General features: G+C 41.0%; 2 protein-coding genes across 2 annotated transcripts; both read left to right on the forward strand.

The window, feature by feature from the left end:
• The first annotated feature begins 5,718 nt into the window (after window positions 1–5,718).
• Window positions 5,719–10,196, forward strand: LOC145708419 (uncharacterized). The gene is made up of 8 exons (XM_081786089.1): window positions 5,719–6,206; window positions 6,370–6,546; window positions 6,587–6,905; window positions 7,069–7,213; window positions 7,261–7,853; window positions 8,209–8,610; window positions 8,655–8,847; window positions 9,221–10,196. Exons 3-8 carry the CDS (start codon window positions 6,855–6,857, stop codon window positions 9,379–9,381), a joined length of 1,545 nt encoding a protein of 514 aa, XP_081642215.1. The 5' UTR covers window positions 5,719–6,206; window positions 6,370–6,546; window positions 6,587–6,854; the 3' UTR covers window positions 9,382–10,196.
• Window positions 10,197–11,317: 1,121 nt separating this feature from the next.
• LOC145706845 (equilibrative nucleobase transporter 1-like) lies at window positions 11,318–19,299 on the forward strand. Its single transcript, XM_081784294.1, has 15 exons — window positions 11,318–11,710; window positions 14,736–14,787; window positions 14,862–15,093; window positions 15,139–15,227; window positions 16,179–16,335; window positions 16,484–16,589; window positions 16,979–17,062; window positions 17,179–17,246; window positions 17,431–17,491; window positions 17,570–17,665; window positions 17,824–18,089; window positions 18,365–18,425; window positions 18,506–18,675; window positions 18,717–18,820; window positions 19,086–19,299. Exons 1-15 carry the CDS (start codon window positions 11,670–11,672, stop codon window positions 19,152–19,154), a joined length of 1,656 nt encoding a protein of 551 aa, XP_081640420.1. The 5' UTR covers window positions 11,318–11,669; the 3' UTR covers window positions 19,155–19,299.
• The last annotated feature ends 780 nt before the right edge of the window (window positions 19,300–20,079 follow it).

Here is a 20,079-nt window from a genome sequence, read left to right on the forward strand (position 1 = left end):
ATTCCAAACGCAGATGTCTGTTTATCTGCGATTGATATTTAGAAAACTTTGCTGCAACTGTTGTTTGGGCGCACAAATCGCCAAAGAGCGTTCCCACGGGCCGCCCTTGCACTAAACGTAATTGGCAATCGCTAAAGAGCATTCACGCTCGAGCAGTAATTGTTGAGATGCTTGCACGTTTTCGAGCTTGAAATGAGCAACAAAGAAAAAGTGTTTTTTACGACGGTGCCCCCACTTTGTAGTCAAGGAGGAAGACTCTTAATTACAGTGAGGAGAACCAAGGTCGAACAAGTACTTTTATTAAAAACAGGCTCGACAATTAATTCGCAAATTGGATTACAATTTCGCAGCAATCAATTAATTTTGAGCACCGTGAACGTGGTATTTTTGATCAGGGCCCATTCGTAACCCTTTTTGAAAAATAAAATCGTCATAAGTGACGAGATCTTCGTCGCGTGATAGATTACGTTTAGAAGGAGTTTGACCTTCTCTTACTAGTGCGTCCAGCGGTTAGCAGCTCTTTCCCACCCTGATTGTCAATCGAAGCGCACTACTTATTCGTGCAAGTGGGAAATATAGGAATGGTTGTTCTAGCTCATTTTTTTCATTATCAATGTAAGAAAAGTTGTGCTTCAAAGCTCTTGAAAGAGAGCTTCATGTTGCTTGGACAAGTCTCAATTTTGTCATCGAGTGTCCTCGCGCCACTTCCTTCACGGTGAACCATCCGGTTAAGCCGACAGGCGAACACTTACCCGAGCACTCTCCAATGCGCTACTCAGAATAAATATACCGAGCTTTTTCAACTCGCCGCACTTTCTAACCTCCAGGAACTCACTCCAGAAGAACACAAACCTATGATGTATTTTCAACCTCTTCAAGTTTTTTATAGAACGCGAACCTGTGACATATTCCAAAGCCAATATATAAGATTCAACTGGGTAGAGATAAATGAGGTCAATTAGTCAAAAAATTCTGCTGAAAACTTAAATTCATCCCCTGCTGTCGCCAGAAAACGGATCGCGGCTTACTTTTTATTCATTGATGTCAAGACGAGGAATATATTATCACCTTGATGAATAAAATTGAAAATATGAATCGCTAGTCAAAAGTAAATTTAATATTTGTCGACGGAGAGAAAGTTGAAGGCTGGCTCGTGGCTGTCACGTGATGTGCAACTAGCTTTTAGCTTGATCCCCGAGTCTTTTGCGGGGATGGGTGTAACCGGAATTCGCTAATTTGTTGCTGGAAAAGGCGAGTGGCCGGTGCGCTTCGCCGAAGCTGTGTGCTGGTGACCACTTCAATTTCAAACCATTCAATCAAGCCACACTACGGACTAATCAATTTCAAGCGCGAGAAGACATTGTCTTCGAGGAGCTTCACTGACCTTGGCCGGTTATGCACTGTGCCAGATTGTATTGCTCTAATCTGGAGGCGCACAGGCCAAGTTCTGCCAGCTCTAAGGAGCGCGCTTCGACCACAGATTTTAATACGAGATCAAGTAGGCGCACCTGCATCTCGTTCCTTAAAATTCCAGCCAGCATTATGTGGTCTTACATGTCAGTGCGGTTCTTCTTTTGACCTCACGCCGCCGATTTCGCATCATTAATACTGACTCATCAGCCACAGTATCTGTGTTCCGTCTTCAGTCTTTAACCTGTTCCTGGAACCGCGAATAGCAAAAGAACAGATTCTAAAACTATTTCATCAATTCGTCGATCAGAAAATAGAAATATTTTAATTATGAGCCTGTATATGACCGAAAAACGTCTACAGCGGTAGTTACTAAAGGTGCGAGCCAAATGCCGTTTGGCATCTTTTCTTGCGTGCCTATTTCAGCTGTATATTCGGCTAGTATCTATACTGTCTCATTCTAAATTCACGTGTTCGCCGAAAAAGAGTGATTTTTACGGTTTTAGGAAGTACGTCATCGCTATTCTTGTGTTGCAAAATGAAAGTGAGCTCAGTTGGCCGAGCGAGGTTATCTGGAATTCCTGGGATGATCTTCGAAGTGTCCCTCTTCTGGGCGCAATTGGTGAAGGAATTGGCGACGTGCCTCGTCAAAATTAGAACGTTCGCTCCGCGCCTAAACTTACATAACAACGCCTTTATCACTTCACTCATCCTTTTCTTCGACTTTCACGGAAGAAAGTTATTTTTTCTCGAGGAAGGAAATTGCGCGCTGTCACTTGAGTTCGAATTAGAACTTGTGAAGAAAAAGGTATTTTGTTTCATTTGTTGCCCGTTTCCGGCTTTGAGGATGACGTTGCGACAGGTGCGTAGTCTTGTGTTTTCACGCTGCCAGTTGAGGATAACCCGCGTCATTTTGTACGTTTAGGACGACGACCTTCTAACGTGGAAAAGATATCAAACTCGCAATTGGCACTAATAGAGATGCTCAAAATACAGGAAAAACTATTATTTCAAAGTGCTTTTGCAACAAGGCGCCGCTAAACTATCAGCCAGCGGATATATTCCTCTCTGCCGCAACAAGTTTATGTGGTCTTAATCTCCTTCGCTCAATGTTTTACACTCATGTACCTGTTACTCGTAATCCTTAATTTTCGCTTTAAAAATGATCCAGTCGGTTTCTTGCTAGATTCACAAGATTCGCGTAATATAAACATTCCTTCTCAAAAATTCAAACCAACATTGAGTCCTTCTTACGCAAATTTTCAAATGGAAATTACTCTCGATTTGACTCCATTCTAGAGCCGTTATTTTTAGCTTTGCCTGAGTGCCAAGATCAATGAAATTAATTAACATTCTGACAATCAAAAATAGAAAGTGTTTTTCTCAACTTAGAGGCTTTACTTTGAACTTTGCTTTGTCTATTTGGGGTGAAATTATTTGATTGATTAGTAACAAGGAACACGTCGCCGGAAAACAACGCTGTTCTGGTGATCAATATTCGAGTGCGAGCACTGCCGCCCGTTTTGAATACAAGTTGTTGTCTTTAATCTAATTGATAAGCTTACAAGGGTAACGCCTTAGATGGCGCGCGGACAGTGTCCTTTCGACATCGTTAGGATTAGCAGCAGCATAAGCCTCCTGCGATTCAAATATTATTGGAACATTTATGAGCCGATAGAAGGCTGACGCAAGCTGAGCTTGAATTCATATTTCGGCGATGAACACGTTGTTTGTCGCCCCTGTGGTGCTAATCGCGCTAACAAACAAACGCTCCGCTTTACAGTGGTCTTACTCAGCTCGTAAGGTTGAAGCTTTCGAGGAGAGTGACGCTGGAAGGCGCTGGCGAGCTTCACAAAGTGCTCCCATGCTCTCAGCTTGGGTGCTGGTGGCAGCGGGGTCGCTCCGGCGCACGGTATGGCGGCGGACCCGCCCTTCAGCACCAAAAATTTTCCCGTGATGACTGGCACCACCACCACCACTCCTGCCCTCTTACAACTCGACCTGCGCTTTAGTCGTTTTCATATTTCCCCCGTTGGTGTAACTTTTACTAACCCCACTAGAGACTTTCAGAAGATACAGATTTCATTCTAGAGAGAGAGCGCGAATTAAACAGAGCTTCACAACGAAGAGTGCGTCAAAAAGAAAGCGAGAAAAATAAAAATGAAAAGATGGAAAAATCACAAAAAAAGGATCAGTCAAGTATTTGCTTCTAGAGATAAAAATTTTCAAGCTCGCCCGAAAATAATCACTCAAGTATGATAGCTTAAATTTTATTTTTTTTCTTCACATCTGGGAAAATAAATTGCTTTGGGATTGATTAGATATAATTTAAAATTTATCTAGAATTTGGCTTTGATGATTTCTTGTTGCGTAAGTTGGCGCGCAAGTGGAGGGCCTGACCTAGCAGTACCAGTTTGAGGTCAAATAAAGGGTAGTGAGAAAAGCGTTTGTTGTGTGGGGAGCGCTGACTTCTTGTCGCCAAGTTTTTACTGAAAATATAAAATATATTGATTGGCCTCGACCACCCTGCCCACCCCAGAAACTCCACCATTGCAAACACTCATCAAATATTCTACTAATAAGTTAGATAAACGAAGACAAAATCTCATTTCTAAACAGTCTTTGAATTGATCTATTTTTTAAAAACTAAGAAAGGCAAATGGTACAGTCTATGGTTTAAAAATTGTCGATCCTTGTCGCGATTAGTTTTTAAAAATACGTGTTCAGTGAGGCACGTTAGTTTAGTCTGAAAATGGAGCTTAGCGAGAGTGATGTTCCGTCAGTGAGTAGCAGTGTCTTTGGCCTGCGGAATCCTATAATATTCGTGTTTGGCCGTCACACCAAGAGGCAATTTATGCACAGCGGCTACCTCACGAGGTGATCATCACCGTACCATTTTCGCCGATCCCCTTCACTTCCAAATAATGCTATCCACAAGGCGAAATCTCCCCTCAGATTCCTCTTCTCTTGCTAAGATATTATCAAAAGAACTTCAAAAATAAGAATACTTAAAATATTCTAAAATGATCGAATAGTATCGAGCGATCCGCTAAGAACTGATGAAAACAGTCAAAGATACTAGCATACACGTTATTTGCTTCAGATGATCGACTTGTGTGATACAGCGAGAGGCGAAATAGGGAGCAAGAGAAGAAGCCAATTAGGGTAGCGAATTAGGAAGAAATTACTTGCTCCAGAGTACCACTTACTCAAATTTAGGCTCGGCTCGGTGACGCTTCTCCTCGTTTCTGATTTACATATTTCACGAAAGGCGGTGAAAGTCTTGTCAATAATCCTCGAATCACACTCGAGTGGAAATTAGAGCCAATGGAGCTTTCATGCGCAATCAAATGTACCCGTAATCCAATGATAGGCATTTCCTAATCTTCCCTCTTGAATTATGAGTCCTCGTTTTGTGAAAGTTATTCTACTTTTGGGAAATTTAAATTTTCGAAAATTCTTTGAGAATCAAATGAAATGTGACGAGCGTTGCGCGAATTCCATATTCGCACAGATGTGGCAAGCTACAGTGAACTTTTTTGGACGCATGTTCCAGTAAGCCAGAAGCACTTTTTCAAAAGGGTCGAAATGGAAACAAGCTAAAAAGGGGGCAAGTAAAGAAGAAGAAAGTTTTGTTGAGCCTGTCAGCCTTGTCATCGCGTGGGAAATAGGGGCAGAGATTGATGTCCAAAGTGACTGTTATACCCTTAAAAGGCAAAGACAACTCTGTCAAGCCCAGAACTCGGCGAGTAGTGCGGGTCTCGCGTATTTGCCAGCCTCGTTCAAGCCAAAAACAAGCGTTTCGTTTAACTCATGACGTGTGATAAAGTTTCCGATAGTCTCAAAAATTCACCCCATAGATTTTGTTCTTAAATTTTGATGAATCTTATCTGTCTCGTTTGTAAGATCTACTTTCTAACTTATTGTTATTAAACTCACTTTCTCTAGCAATTTTAATTTTGAAGATTGAGTGCTTATTCATCATTTCTAAATCTTTTCTTATTGAATTTCGAAAGACAATTACTAAACGTACAGAAGGGATTTTTCTACTTCTGCTAGTGTGTCGGATTCGGGCGCCACTTCCATTTCTAATCCGCTCTGGCGGCCTTTTTTGATCCTCTTTGACTTTCCCTTTTCGCTTTCCGCAAAGTACTCTGCGAGCGTGAAACGCTTTTGTAAAGTTTTTTTCATTTTAAGCGTGTTCCACCGCTGAGAAGCGGTCGACTTAATGCCCAGCTTATGGCAATTTACTGCCAGAAACGCTGACTTACACTCCTTTTCTGTTAATTGCCCCTTCTTGTGAAATGCTCTCGACTAACCAAATCCCATTCTAGATTGACAAATCGACTCGGCTCGTCATAGACTCTTTATTTTTCTAACGCTAACTCTATTAACTTAAATCTACTGGACAAAGCAAACATACATTCTTGTATCCAGTCGCTTGTAAATACTGCTGAATAGATATATATCGTTTTGTATAAGCTTTTGAGCGTTTCTATAAAAGTTCGTTTTTTTTTATTTATTTCCGCGGCACGTTTAAAAACGTTAAAGACGAGTTTTAAATCGAAGTTTTAAATACTTCTTTATTAGAAAATAACGAAAACGAATTAAATAATTATAATTTAAGGAGCTAGAATAAGAGTTTAGTTTTGCTGGAGTCTATATCTTAAACAAGAGCGTTTTGAACTAAGGAAGGTTTCGTAAATTAACATCGAGCATTATCAATCTGACGAAATTCGATTGTTGGCGAGTGCCACGAAAATATCAACGAAAACCTCGAAAGAGACTCAACTACAGTAAGCGATTTCTTTTGATTATTAAAAAAGGCAGTCCGCTTGCCGCGCACTCATCAGTGAAGCGCCGCCAAGTGGCGAAGCCATAAATTATGGCCCATAATTGAACACTTGGATAATTTTTTCTTCTCTCGCGGAAGATTTTGTTGACTAAACTAACATTCAGAGGTTTTTAACTCTTACAGTCTGAAACTGCAACCGGCGTGAAGGACATCGCGAAGGTAAATTTTAAAAAGTCGTACATTAGTTCGGGATGTCCTGAGCCCACCGGCACTATGAAGACCCTGAACCAGCCAGAAGAGAAGTACAGAATATAAAAACTTTCAATCTGGGTTCTTAGAAGGTACTCAAGTCGCGTCTCTCTTTTGTAACGTTCGGGCTAGGTTATGTCTGCGATTCTAAGACGCAGTCGAACAGTTTGTGATGTTCGACCCGAGTGTGACGAGCTAGCTTCGTCCTCTTCCAAGTCTGTTAATGGCAAAAGAAAGAAGAGTATCCTGGGGAAGCTTTTCCGCTCATTTTCAAAGCTTGGCAAACGGAAACAATTCCAATCTCAACAGCAACTAAATGAAGAGCAGCTCGTCGCTCAGTCCGAAAGCGGCATCGTCGGCATTGCCCAGGCAAGCCAATGCCTAGAAAACGCGGGCCGAAATGATCAGACGCCAGGCTCAGACTCGGCATCGACAGGCTACGTCTCTGAAGGTAAAAATATTCATTTTTTGCATCATTTAAAATGTTTGATTGAATCACGTTTGCACGTTCTAACTCTCATTGAGTTCCTCGACAGCGCTAACTGATCTGTCTAAATATTAGTCGCCCGTTCAAGCCTCATTTTTCTTATCAAATCACTAATATTTTCAAACAGGTTCATCGAGACGAGCAGGTAATTGTGCTGCGGCCCGTCTCTCTGTCGATTTGGAGAAGGAAAACAAACTGGCGCGACGGGCACACGCACGCTTTAGGTCAGACGACTCCGAAACAAGCAATGGCAACAACTTCCTACGTAACAGGTATGCAAGCGTGCACCTCTGTGCAGCAATTAACTGGGAATGATAAGGGAGCACGGGCGTGTTCGCACGCGAAACATGCACGTTTTTACGTTACGATCGTCAGACACGGACTTGGACAGAGACGAGACGGACCTTAACACGGACGAAGAACGCGACTCGTCAGTCTACACCGAGTCCGACTCGTCGTCCTCAGATTCCTTCTACTCGACGGACTCGTCATCCGACTCTGAGCCCTCGCAGCGCGGGCGGCGAGGAATGGCCCGTAGTGTGCGTCCGCGCAGGTCGCGGTCCGCGCTGCCCACCATTGAGCGCACGACATCATCATTTGTTCGCTCGACACGCTTCCAGAAAGAACGGACAAGTCGAGCAGAAAACGAGTGAACAGACGCCAAGCGAGACGAACTGGACTCCAAGTGCACCAAGTCCAGCGTTGAGGGCGCGAATCCTCCAGCTAGAACTCGGCGACACTATCCCAACAGATGCGGAGTCAGTCAACTCAAAAGAACCAGTTTCCCCGAAACTGAGCGAGAAGATCACCGGCTCGCCTAAAAACGGTGCCGTCAAAAACATCGCCGCAAAGTTCACATTCGAGGAAAGTCAGTCCAATGAAGATCGACTAGAGTTTCTCGGCAGATCAAAGGCACGGAATTTAATTTCCTAAAAAGCAGTATCTCTGAGTCTTTAGAGTTTAATTTCGTAAAATCAACCCCCGCTAAATAGGATTTTTATGCGCCCACATCTTTAATAGATTTAATTTCAAAGCGAAATCAATTTCAGCGGGTGCGGAGGAATCGATTGACTTTTCAAATAAATATGCGATCAGTTTTACGGAATCTTGACGGGATTCGTATTCTAAAGAAGCGTTCCCCGTTTTGACAGGAGCAGCTTCCACATCAACAGCGTCCGCGTTAGAAACATAATCACTGACGTAATCATTACACCAAATTAACTGACTAGCTAAATCTAAATAAGTACTTATTAAAAATTCCAAAAAGTCCGTTGCACCTATTCTTGCAACACCAATTATGCGTAAGAATCGCGTCTTGGAGAAGTTTGCGCCGAATCTGGATCTAGAGCAGAGCTCGCAAAGTTCAGACAAAGAGACTCCGCAATTAGAAAAGCCACAAGCTCTTCGACGTACTCAGAGCACAAAGATCTTGGACCTGGCGGCAAGTCTGTTCCAGCCGGGAGACGAAATCCAGACAGGCGAGAAGAAGTCACCCATCGTGGAGAAGAAGGCCGCCAGCAAGAGTCAGGTCTCGCGTAGTCAGACGATGAAGCTGTTGAGCCCGCCCATGCAGGCTCGGCGACAGAGTCAGGACTCATTCATCCGCGAGCTGCTCGAAATGGCCAAGACTGACTCTGGAACGAGTCCATTGGGTCAGAAGTCGAAGGAGGTGAGCGAATTGATCACAGTAGCCCATTTTTAATGGCAATTCAGATAAACGACTTCAAAAGTCAAATCTCCATGGCGTCGACAAAGATAATCCGCCGCAAAACTATGACCTCCGCAGACGTTGTCGAGACTGAAAAACTGTCCAAACCGACTTCAAAAACGAGGGCTCACTCTGTCGGGCTCAACTCTTCCTCCAACCAGAAGGCCTTCCAGCCTTTCAATGCGACTGCTGAGCTAGGTAAGTGGTCCTATTTGACCCGGGGAGGCAAAGTGAGTGGTGTAGAATTAACCAGGTTAGAAAATGACCCTAAAATAGGTATTCAGTTTTGCGCTCGAGTTCGCTTAATGTATTTGTTTCGAAACATGCAAAAACTTTAACAAGGTTATTCCGGACTTTCGAGTGAAATGGTAATCGCCCACAGACGTGTGAAATCTGGTCAGTTCTAATGAGATGAACTCAGCTTTGGAGCGGTTTTACCACATCTTAAACTAAAATAATTTTCAGCTAGAATCAAATCGCCCAAGCCAAAATTTTAAGTGAGCGCTTGTCTAACGAAATAAATACGCTCACCACTTTCATCCTCAGAAATACTTTTTCAACTGCAATTTAGACCCGTTCGTGGAAGAGATCTTGGCGAATAAGACCGTACCTGAGACGGTAAAACAGAAGATCCGCGAAGAGTGCTGGTCCTTGTTTAACGACCCCAAGACGCCCAAGGGTGTCAAGCAGTGCATCCTCAACACAATGATGACCAAGAGTCAGAACGAGTAGACCCAGTGTCATCCACCGCCGCGTCTTCTACCCTTACGTTACAGTAATGATAGTCGATTCCCGAAACACAACAACAACAACAAACACACGACCCTCTCGAGTGAATTCTTCCTTTTGTAAAATTCTTGTTTCAAAAATTTCCCATTTGTTTTCTGTTCACCTTTTGTCTTTTTATACAAGCACCCACCCGAAAATCACGACTAGATACGACATCTCATAGAGCCACCAAATGAGTTCAGTTTTGCACTTGCCCCTAATCCCAGATGCTGTATGCCAGACGGCCTCGATTTTAGCTGAAAGCCCATGTTACAGAATTCTTTGGAGTTTTGGGAATCCAGCCGCGTCGGGGAGCGCGTACTGGTACTTTTGGGTAAGGGGCACGTTTTCCAGTTAAACGTGATCGTAACGCTAGAGACCATATGATTAGAACTTTTAAGGTTCAGCCAGCTCCACTTATCAGCAGTTTTTGACATTTCGCCAGAGAGCGTCCACTTAGGCACGTGACACTGCCCGACACTGTAAAATAATAATGTTAAATGCTTTTCCTTGCGTCTGGCTGGTTTCGCGCGAGCCGGAGTTCCGCACCCGCACGAAGCTAGTCAGACGCCAGTACCCCCGAAATGTCAACGCTGCGATCAGTCGGAGAATTTATTGATGTTCCTAATTGATGTCCCGCCCCAGCAATAATTAACAATCTTCTTCTTTTGCCAAACATTCAAACTCGACACTTTCAAATTGAAAATCAAGGCACAAGAGACGTTGTTGACTTCACTTGAACCGAAAATCCTTTTTTAATAAACTCCAAGTACATTTGACACTTTTTCTTTTTCTTTTGTCTTTTGAAATTGTCTCATACAGCAGGTGCACTTTTGCAACATTCTAAATCGCAATCGACGCGGGCCAAACTCAACACGCAACTTGCGAAGCTCCATTTAAGGGATCCCCCGTTTTGGCCATTTTCAACTGGAAATTCAGCCGATTTGAGCTGATGAATTGGGGCGTATAATATCTCTACGGATAGCCCAGGTGCTATCCGCTATTCTCTAGTACAGAGAAGTTTTTTGCTCAAGGCAAACCTACCACTAGGAGGGGCCAAAGCTCGACATTTTCGAAAAAACCCCATTTTAGGCCATTTTTGAATCGAAATTTAGCCAAATTGGGCTTAGATAGACGCAATCTGAAACACGATTCTGAAAGAATAGAGCCTTATCTACAATCTCTAGTACAGAGAACTTTTTTGGCCAAGTAAGAAAAAAAAACTCTTAAGAAGAACTTTTTGATGCTACTTTAGCCCTTTTCTGGCTTTAATTAGCTCTCTAGCGCCAATATATGGCCAAAAATTCTAGTGCGGTCATCATATTCTTTCTCCTTGCATTCTTAGCTATCGATAGACCCCTTATTCGTCTGTTTTTGTTGACATTGAAAAGTGGAAAAAAATTTCAATTTTCACGATAAGTACAATTTATATGCATTTTTACGACTTTCGAGGGCCAGAATTCCGGGTAAAGATGTTCGTAAAGGGGAAGTATGATACATCAAAATGATCCTCAGAACATGGGAAATCTAAATATGCTATAAAGGGGCCCCCTGATAAAGAGTTGAAAAAACAGGGGGGATCCCTTAAACATTCACAGAAATCAAAATCGGCAATTCATATTCAAATACAAAAAGCCTAAATTTATTGAAGAAAATAATGACAGTAAATCAACAAATAGGATATCAGAAGAGACTGCCTAATCATTTTAACGCATAATCGAATTTTATTGAACAAAATAATCATCACATGTCTATTTAAATGAATGTCAACTAAAATTCAAAAGATAGAAACTCGAATATATGATCTATAGCGACGACTGTCTGCGTTATCAAAATATTCTCATGCGCCTAGTCAGCAGCCTACTGAAATGAAGTGTGCATGTTTTTTTGCATTTGTTCTTTTTTTTTTCTCTTTGTGTTAGCTGATGTAGTATCCGTTAAGAGAAGGATTTTATTTTTCTTGAATACTCTTTACTACTATTTTGAAATAATAAAAATAAGAGTAGTGTACTAAGTTTTATTATTTTTTTTTTTTGAGTTGTTCGAAATTCGAATAGCGTTTTTCAGGGATAAGTGTCAGAAAAAAAAGAAATAAAATTAGGTTTACTGGAACTGTCAAGTAATCGATGAAAAAGAGGAGCTGCAAGAAGACAAGCCGCAAAATCAAAGAAAACAAACTGAGACATTCTCTTGTTGGAATTTATTATAAAAAGAAAAGAGAATAGCTTCGGGTCACAGAGAAAGAAGCAGAAATGGGTCCATATCAGCAGCCTTTCACGAAGAAGAGGGTCAGGTAATGTTTCTTAGTGTTTTATTGGTTTTCAAGAATCAACTTTGATAAGTTAATTTTAAAATCAAATACCAAAAACATCGATTATTTGGATATGAGAAGCTCTATATTCTCACATAAACTATAAGAATCTCTGCCCCTTATTTAATGCTGCTAAAGATCTTTATTTTCTACTGACTTGGATAAAAACCTTTGGAGAAGGTTATCTGCGTCTGTTGGTGTTCTATCGTTTTTTTTTGGGAATCTGGTTTCGTGTAAAATCAGTCTCGTCATAATTTGTAGCGATGGTCGACCGTTGAATCTTTGCGACCACAAATTTGCATAATTTTGGCGATTCGCTAAATCCAATCTGACTACGAAATTTGCCATTCTATGGCTCAAGACGTTCAAAGTGGAGTAGGCGATGCATTCGAGCGTCGAGAAAGTCATTTTCCGCGCAGAGCGCAGCGGAACCCAGTGTTGTTTCAGCCCATCAAAGCAGGTGCACATTTCCTTGCTCGCCGCTCTAAAAGCACAAAATAAAAGGGCCCCTCGCTATCTAACCCAAACAGCCACAAGTTCAACTTCTCCCTCATTCCTTCCTCCAAATTGTCCTGCTACTTGTATATTGTTATCACGTGCGCTTCATGAATTTGCACAAATCAACGCGATATTTCCGTAAAAAGTAGCTGCACCTTATTGTTGTCATGTTTGCCGCACATCGCCAGCTTGTTAGGAATGCAAACTGCCTTCGTTTCCTATCTTTTCTTCGAGGGATCAGTTTTTTATTCTTCCGCTGCACCGTTGTGAGCCAAAACTAGAAGGTAATTCAATTAATCTCGTAGGGGATGCGAACCGCAAATAAACTTAATTGCCTCACTTCAGTCATTAAGATCATTATTTAGCAAGGCAAAATAATCACACGAATTCTCTAGTACACACTTCTGCATCCAGTTCCACGAAAAAACAATCCAAAAATCCCCTTTGCATCTTTGATCCAAGTCACAGTTTAATTTTTCTTCAAAACCTGAATTTTTGAAGAACTTGGTCTCTTTTATTAAGAAATTGAATGAAGAGCGGCTTTTTTTAAAGCAAAGCCGCGAAGTAGCTTTACCAGGATTATATCGGTATTATTTTAGGGAGAGGACTGCTCTGGTGAGCGCGTTTGGAGAACTTAAGCTTGCAAAAATTGTTTTTTTTTTACAATTTTGGCAATAATTAAGATAACTCGTCAGAATCCTTCAAGGACTTTTGAAGTCAAGAGCTTGGCTCAATCGCACTTATACGATGATCACACTCTATTTGCGCTCTTTTGACTGTAACAAGCAGAAGAGTCATATTCTTGATAGGATTTGGGCAGTGAAGGGGCGACAAGGTTTTGTAAATTGAGTGAGCATGAAAAGTATTCTGCTTGTTTCGTCATTACGCTGTTTAGTGGACGCAACTAGCATAATGTAGGAACCGAAAATTTAATTGATTCAAAATCTATCTAATTCGAATAATATTTCGGAAATTATAACGTCTTTTCCTTGGCGAGCTGCCAGCGGGAAGCCGCTCTCTATCAGACGACCATCAGTACACCACCAGAGAGAATTTTTTTTTATTTCGAAACGATCGATTTCAGTAGGAATATCAAGAAACCGTTTTTTTTACGATTTGTTCGAAGTAGCTTGTCAGACTAGAGCTGGTTAGACCTCGTCTTGTTGGTTTGGCCTCGTCTTGCTGAAACTGGTAAATATAATTATCGGACCATAATCACGCACTGACCGGATGATATAATCAACTCTTTTGCCAAAGCCAATTTATTTAATTTAGTCTGCCGGTGAGGGAAAAGAGAGATAGCTAGAATTATAAAATTGTCAAATCATGGTATGTTTACTCAAGTATATCTGGGAGAGAAAAAAACGGAAGTGAAGAGAACTGAAAATAAATAAAGTAGTTATTCTTCTGGTTGACGTGGTCAACGCGAGGCAGATCATCGTGACCGAATTTCGGATGAAGTCCGTAAATAAGCGCGAAATCTAATGCAAACATTTCGACATTATTGTCAGACTTTCTAAATATGGAAAGTTCTCGCGTTCTGAAATACTAGAATTTTCGGCGCAGTTCGCCCCATGAGTTGACCCTACAGTTTATACGAAAGTATAGTTATTTAGATACTGTACTAAGAAGCGAGAGAGAGATTAAAGAAGAAATGGCTTGGCGTAAAAAAAGAGCGTTTTTGGGATTTTAATGATTGTTTGAGAATTTAAGTCGATTTAGTAAAATGATTTCGTCGGGAGTCGCCCGATCGTGTATCACAAGCTTTTTTCCAAAATATTTGTGATAGACACTTGTCCGCAACTCCTTTCCGGCTCCATAAAGCGCGCAAAGTCGAGTAATTATTTTTTTCTGATTCCTCTACTGATCCTTACTACTCCGAACCTCTATTTTTAGCCCAAACACAGGAATTCTTATATTTTTAAATCGAAGGAATTGCAAGACAAGTCTCGGGTTTTCCTTCGCGTTTATGGCCCACTCTCTTAGACAGATGGGTATAGACTGGCAAAATAAGGCAAAGAAGGTTTCTGAATAAATATTTGCGCTCTAATTTTAAGCAGAGATGAATCGCAACAGGTGCTAAAATGACTTGAAACGTTTTCCGCGAGATTTTAATTTCGTGCTTCCAAGTAATAAAAGAAATGACTTTACGTGCAATATTGTCTATCAAGTGCGTTCGAGAAAAATATTTTTCGGCTTTGGTGATTTTCGTGATTTGAACGCGAATCCAAATTCAAGAGCTGATCAAGTAACTCCTACAACGGCACTAGAATTGTAATAAATCCCCGACACCGAAAGAAAAGGGAGCAAAATAATGTCATGTCGTACTTTATGCTGAGACGTAAATTTTACGATGATTTAACGATGTCCGAATTTGGTGAGATTTTTTGACCTTTTATTTGAGATTCGAAAGAGAAAATTTAACTAAAGAAGAATTCACTCAAGGGCTCAATATCAGAACATTTTAATCGGGATTTTTGATTGCGGAAAGTGACGAAGTTTAATTTAGAATTGAACTCCCGCCGAATGAGAATACGATAACGACAATGAGTTCGCTGAAAGTAAGTATCCGCTTCTACCATATCCGCCTTATTTCTAGCGACGATTCAGGTGAAAAATTATTTATTTTTTTCAGAAAGCTGCCTGTGTAACAAGCACCTTCATCGAGTCGCTAGTGTTTACTGGGCCGCTTTTGGGCTGGTCATCGCTTGCATTCTGTCTGAAAAGCGAAGGCTACTTCGATACCTGTAGCCAGCCTGTTGAGAGCGTCCATGTTTCTGCCTCCGAGAGCTCGGAGCTAGAGACGACGTCTCTTTTAATCAACTCCTCCGAGCATTGTTCAGTCGAGAATGACACCATCTGCGCAGGTGCAAATTAATACTCGTCGGTAACAGCGATTCAAAAGTATTCAGACCAAACGAAAACCATCAACGACCTGTATACATACGCAGCCATCATTTGCAACATATATTGCCTCGCTTCTGGCTATCTGCTTGACAAGGTAAGAGAGTTTGCTTTTGTTTTGAACGGGTCGCATTGCTCGAGTAAGGCGGTTTCTGTAACACTCTTGGTGAGAGGCCTTCACAACATTAATATAAACCAAAACAAGCGCCAAGGCGAGCTTTCACGTGATGTCCGCCGCAGCCGAATCCTCTTTGAGATCGAAGTAAATCCCATTCCGAAATGGCTCCTAACTCCGCAACGTCTACTTTTACGGCTTAGAAGCTTTGCCAAGTTACCTATTTCGGTATCTGCAGCTTCCTGTTTAGCATTTAATATCAACAAATCTAGGGGTTGCTTTGTTGCAACTACTGTCATTTAAGAAATACAGAAAGGAGCTACTTTTGAACTCTGAAATGTTAAGTTCAAAAGCAATCGTAATAAGCGCGTGCCCGCTAATCCAGTTTTAACAATATTCGATAACATTGATGGATGAGAGCTAAGCCGAATCGGCTTCAGTTACCGAGAAAGGTTCAAACAACGTGGCAGCCCGAATACAGTTCTTTTCTGTTTCAGTTTTGCCTCTCCACGGCGGATTCGGCTGTGTGAACGCTTGATTTGACTATTTTCCAAACAGAAATGCCTCGATAAGAAAAACGTGGCCCCAAAAAGATTGTTTGGAAAATTAGCATTGGCATCTCATAGACTCAACTTTGATTAATTGTTCAGCAATTTACGCTCTTTAGTCATCTTTCTTGCTAATTTTGTTATTGTCGACTCCTTCTTTAAATATATTTGTAACATAATAGATGCCCGCTTTCGCCAAAATAACGTTGATTAAATTTATTAAAGGCAGTGTAAAGAAAGCTTTGTTTTGGCGTTTTCGAAGTTTTTCATAAGAAATCATACCTAATTAGTAATTACGTTCGAAGCTCACGAAAACTCACGATAATTAGGCGAGTAATTATATGTGGCCTAAATAAAAGTATGCCCTATTCGATTGAATTTTCAGTACGGAACTTGGATCTCGCGCTTCCTATCCTGCCTTTTACTTACAACTGGTGCGATGCTGATGGCTATTTCCACACCAAGTAGTAGTTATCTATACTACTTTGGCTTTCCGATGATGTCTTCTGGAGGAATAGCCCTGCTTGTCTCCAACATCCAAAGTAAGCTGCCTGATGCTCACATTTAGCAACTGCTCAGAGCTGGAGCGGGTACTTAGCAGAGTACTCAGTCTAAGTTGCGCAACTTGAAAAGCGAGAAGCGCATTTCAGGAAGTTTGCAAGAGAGATAATTCTTTGAATGGAACTTTAGTTGCGAATCTTTATCCCAGCAAGCGCGGAGTAATCATCACCGAGATCAACGGCTTGTTCGGCTCATCCTCTGCGGTCTTTTTAATTGTCAAAATGCTCTACCAGAGGTAATTCCCGTTCCAGGCACAGTCCTGCTTATTTTATGGACATTTACGATGGTTTCTAAAGTTTAGCGAGTAGGCTTCTTATGGATAGCTTAGCATAACCTTATAACGATAAAGTGGAAGGTATTCTCATGTACTATCGGCCCATGCAGGGTTTTTGGGATCCTATCTTTGGGGAAAGAGATTGCTTATCTTTCTCGTCCTAAAACTTTGTAACAACACTTAAATAATGTTAAGGTGCCTATCTTAGATATTGCGACATAACGGCGTTCTTGTGTTTTGATAAGCTTTTTTTAACATGTCAAAAGTAAAACAATCAGCCGTTCGAACTTCGAAATAAGGCTAGTAGTTTTGAAGAACACGTGAAATCTTCTTCGAAATCTGTCGTTTAGTGGAATTCCTCTGTCGCGGATCATGATGTCGTACGGTCTGTTGAGCCTCCTCTGCCTCGTCAAGACATTTCTCCTCATGCCCAGGTGAGCATCTTGCTAATAGTTTAATCGTAGCGCACTCTTACAAATCTTTCAATTACACGAATCATTTTTATCACGCGCATAACAAACTTTCTTCCGTGAAAAGATTGATCTTTCAGGTACAACATTCCCTTCGACGTGCCACCTGGCTTCGATTTCGGTCTTTGCGATCTGCAATCCAAGAAAGGTAACGTCTTGACTTACTGCTGGTCAGAAACGGTCTTGGGCAGAGAGAGGCGGCGACCGTTATTCAAATTTTATGCCTAAATTGTGAAATGCGCTTCCCACTGCGTCTCTCTCCCACGAATATTTTCAATCAGTGAAAAAAACGAATTTTACAAACTTTCCAAAATGGTAATTTTATGTGTTAGAAGTTGACGAGAGGAAGGTCGACTTGAGCAAGAAGTCTGAGAGTTTCTCCAATTCTGCAAGGCACGGGTTCTGTTTTTTATTAACTCGTTTCGGATTTCGATTTATCAAATATGTTTCTTGAAATGACCCTTTCGTAAGCTCCATGCTCTACATTGGATTTCTGTTGTTCTTCGGAATCTTACTGCTGCGCCTCAATTATTTTCTGTCGTCTTATTTTGCCTGGCTTTCTGATCTAGGATAAGGTAGAAAAAACTAAGTGCAATTAAATGTCAGCAGATGCGCCCGGTTGTTGCGATTCCTTTAAACATATTCCAACAAACTGCTTCTTTCTTATAAAGCAGAGGTTTGAAGCGATCATGGTAAAGTTCAACATCCATTTTTTACCTTTTAAAAGTCAGACGCGTCATTCCCGACTGTGATGCCCGCGCAGAGTACATTTCAAAGTACGTCAATATTCTTGGTACGGTTCAGCTGCTCGAAGCGGTCACATACGCTCCTCTAATTGGCGCTTTCTTCGACTATCTTCGGCGCTTCATCAGAAGGCGCAATGAAAATCTGCCTGAAGAAATCAGCTCTCTAAAAGCGAATTCTGTCTGTCTCTTTATCTGCCTTATTTTCGGCGTTATATCCACAATTCTGCCCTGCATCGACAACATTGGTGAGTCCTATTACATAGTAACTTGCGTAGTTGGATATTTGTGTGAACTTAGACTTGAAGCTCGAGTCATATTCGAACGATTTGATAAACTTGTGAAAAAATGATAGCATTAAAGCACTCGTGTTACATGCTTATAGACTTTGTTGAGCGAAATCGTTCTTGACGCCCTTCTTGAATCATTCTTGCTTCAACTATTTTCTAATGAAGTGTACCCTCTATCAACGCTACACAAGAGTAGAAATACGTGTAGCTATGTTATAACAATTCTCGATTAGCATTACAAACAGTCACGATCGTATCACTTTGTCTCTACCGCTGTTTTTACGTTGGAACCATAGGACAGGCTTGTTAACCGCGCGCATCTTACCAGGAATGTTACATTTGTAATCTGTGCGTATTGCTTCAGCCCATTGCTAAGCTACCTTTTTAACATATGCGTTCCCGGTGGAGCACTTCGGCAAACTGTATGGAATCGCTCGCGTTGTCGGTGGCTTCTCAACTTTTTTATCAAAGCCAATTTTCGCCGCAGTTGTTGAAAACGATAATGCTTTCAAGGATGCAAATATCGACTTTACGATCGCGCTCAGTAAGTTTTAAATTTTTCCGTAAATTTAAAAAAATACTTAGTACTTTGCTTCGCCCAACCGATAAATATCTATCGCTGTGCGATGAAAAAAGAAAAAAAGTTCATTGATGAAGATGAAAACAATTTGGAAACAAGTTTCATTCAGAAGGATCAGTTCAAATTAAAATCTACCAAAATAAGTTACTTCGGAAGGCTCCCAGAATTTAGATGAATTTTATCAAAAAAAGTGTTAGGCTAACACTCCTGGAGAACAAGTCTTAGCTCGTAAACTAATTACGCACTTCGCCTTAGGAAGCAAAAAAAGAGGTGCAAATTTGACATTTTTCCATCTCAATAAGGTTAAATGCAAGTAAAAGCGCTCCACAAATACGTCTTCATATTCTCAGGAATTGCTCTTTAGTGAACTGTAAAAGAATCACAAGGTGGACCACCTAAACTCTTCCGTCATGCTCAACTCGCTCCAGTCAATTGCTGCCTAGATAAGTAATCCAGTTCCGATTTTATTTGCAAGTTCCATTCTCGTCATTTTTATTTCTGAATTCTTGATTAAAACATGAACAGTCGACTCTGGGTTTCTTGATTCTGCAACACTTGTAAACTAATAAACCAATTGAAACAAGGTGACTCGTCTGTCAAAGTTTATTTGAAGAGAAGTAGTTTCGAGGAGCTACCGTCTATTGCTTCCCCTGCTGGGCATTGTCTCCCATGTTTTCTAGCATTTCGTGACTGAGCTCGATTTCCGCCTCGCTTGTTTCGTTTTGGCGTTTTTGGGATCCCTAACAATTTTGAAGACAGTAACTCTTTTAAATTATACCTTGGTCGTCATCCATACAATTTTCTCCATTCGATGCTTTGCCGGTGAGTCGTCAATCAACTCAGTTTTCTTGGCCAACACTCTGTCGAATAGAACAACCAATGTTCCCGTTAAAACTTAAAAGCGACTATAAGGTCATGTGATTGACTAGTTACCTACTGCTACATATAAAAAATGAGAGAATAAGTGTTGCTGCCATGATTTTCGTTGGGACTGTTGGTTTCTCTTCCATTTTATAAGTCTCTTTTGGCAGATCAGATTATAAGTTCTGCTCAAACTCAAACAGATCTGTTCCACAGATACCTGGTTTATTATTTTTGTGTTAATAATTGAAAACGACTTGCTACAGTTCTTCTCTGGTCAGCCCCAGTATGTATAAATATTTAAGGCGACTCCATTTCAATTTTGTTACTTTCATCGACAAATAATTTAGCCTTGATGAGAGCTAATGAAGCTGAGTAGATCAACGATGTCTCATTTTAAATTTTCGGATATAACTAATGCCAATGAAAGTCTCCCCTTTTAAAACCAAAGCTTCTTATGATTGCTTATGAAGGTCTTACTTTTGGTCGAATAGACATCCTATTTTT

Source organism: Oikopleura dioica, chromosome XSR (assembly GCF_907165135.1).
Source record: "Oikopleura dioica chromosome XSR, OKI2018_I68_1.0, whole genome shotgun sequence".
NCBI lineage: Eukaryota > Metazoa > Chordata > Appendicularia > Copelata > Oikopleuridae > Oikopleura > Oikopleura dioica.

Coding starts and splice junctions, on each gene's coding strand:
- LOC145706845 (XM_081784294.1), top strand. CDS start 11,670: ATGGGTCCATATCAGCAGCCTTTCACGAAGAAGAGGGTCAG. Junction 15,094..15,138: donor GAATGACACCATCTGCGCAG/GTGCAAATTAAT, acceptor AAAAGTATTCAG/ACCAAACGAAAACCATCAAC. Junction 17,666..17,823: donor TTTGCCTGGCTTTCTGATCT/AGGATAAGGTAG, acceptor TTACCTTTTAAA/AGTCAGACGCGTCATTCCCG.
- LOC145708419 (XM_081786089.1), top strand. CDS start 6,855: ATGATCAGACGCCAGGCTCAGACTCGGCATCGACAGGCTACGTCTCTG. Junction 6,906..7,068: donor GACAGGCTACGTCTCTGAAG/GTAAAAATATTC, acceptor ATTTTCAAACAG/GTTCATCGAGACGAGCAGGT. Junction 8,848..9,220: donor CAATGCGACTGCTGAGCTAG/GTAAGTGGTCCT, acceptor ACTGCAATTTAG/ACCCGTTCGTGGAAGAGATC.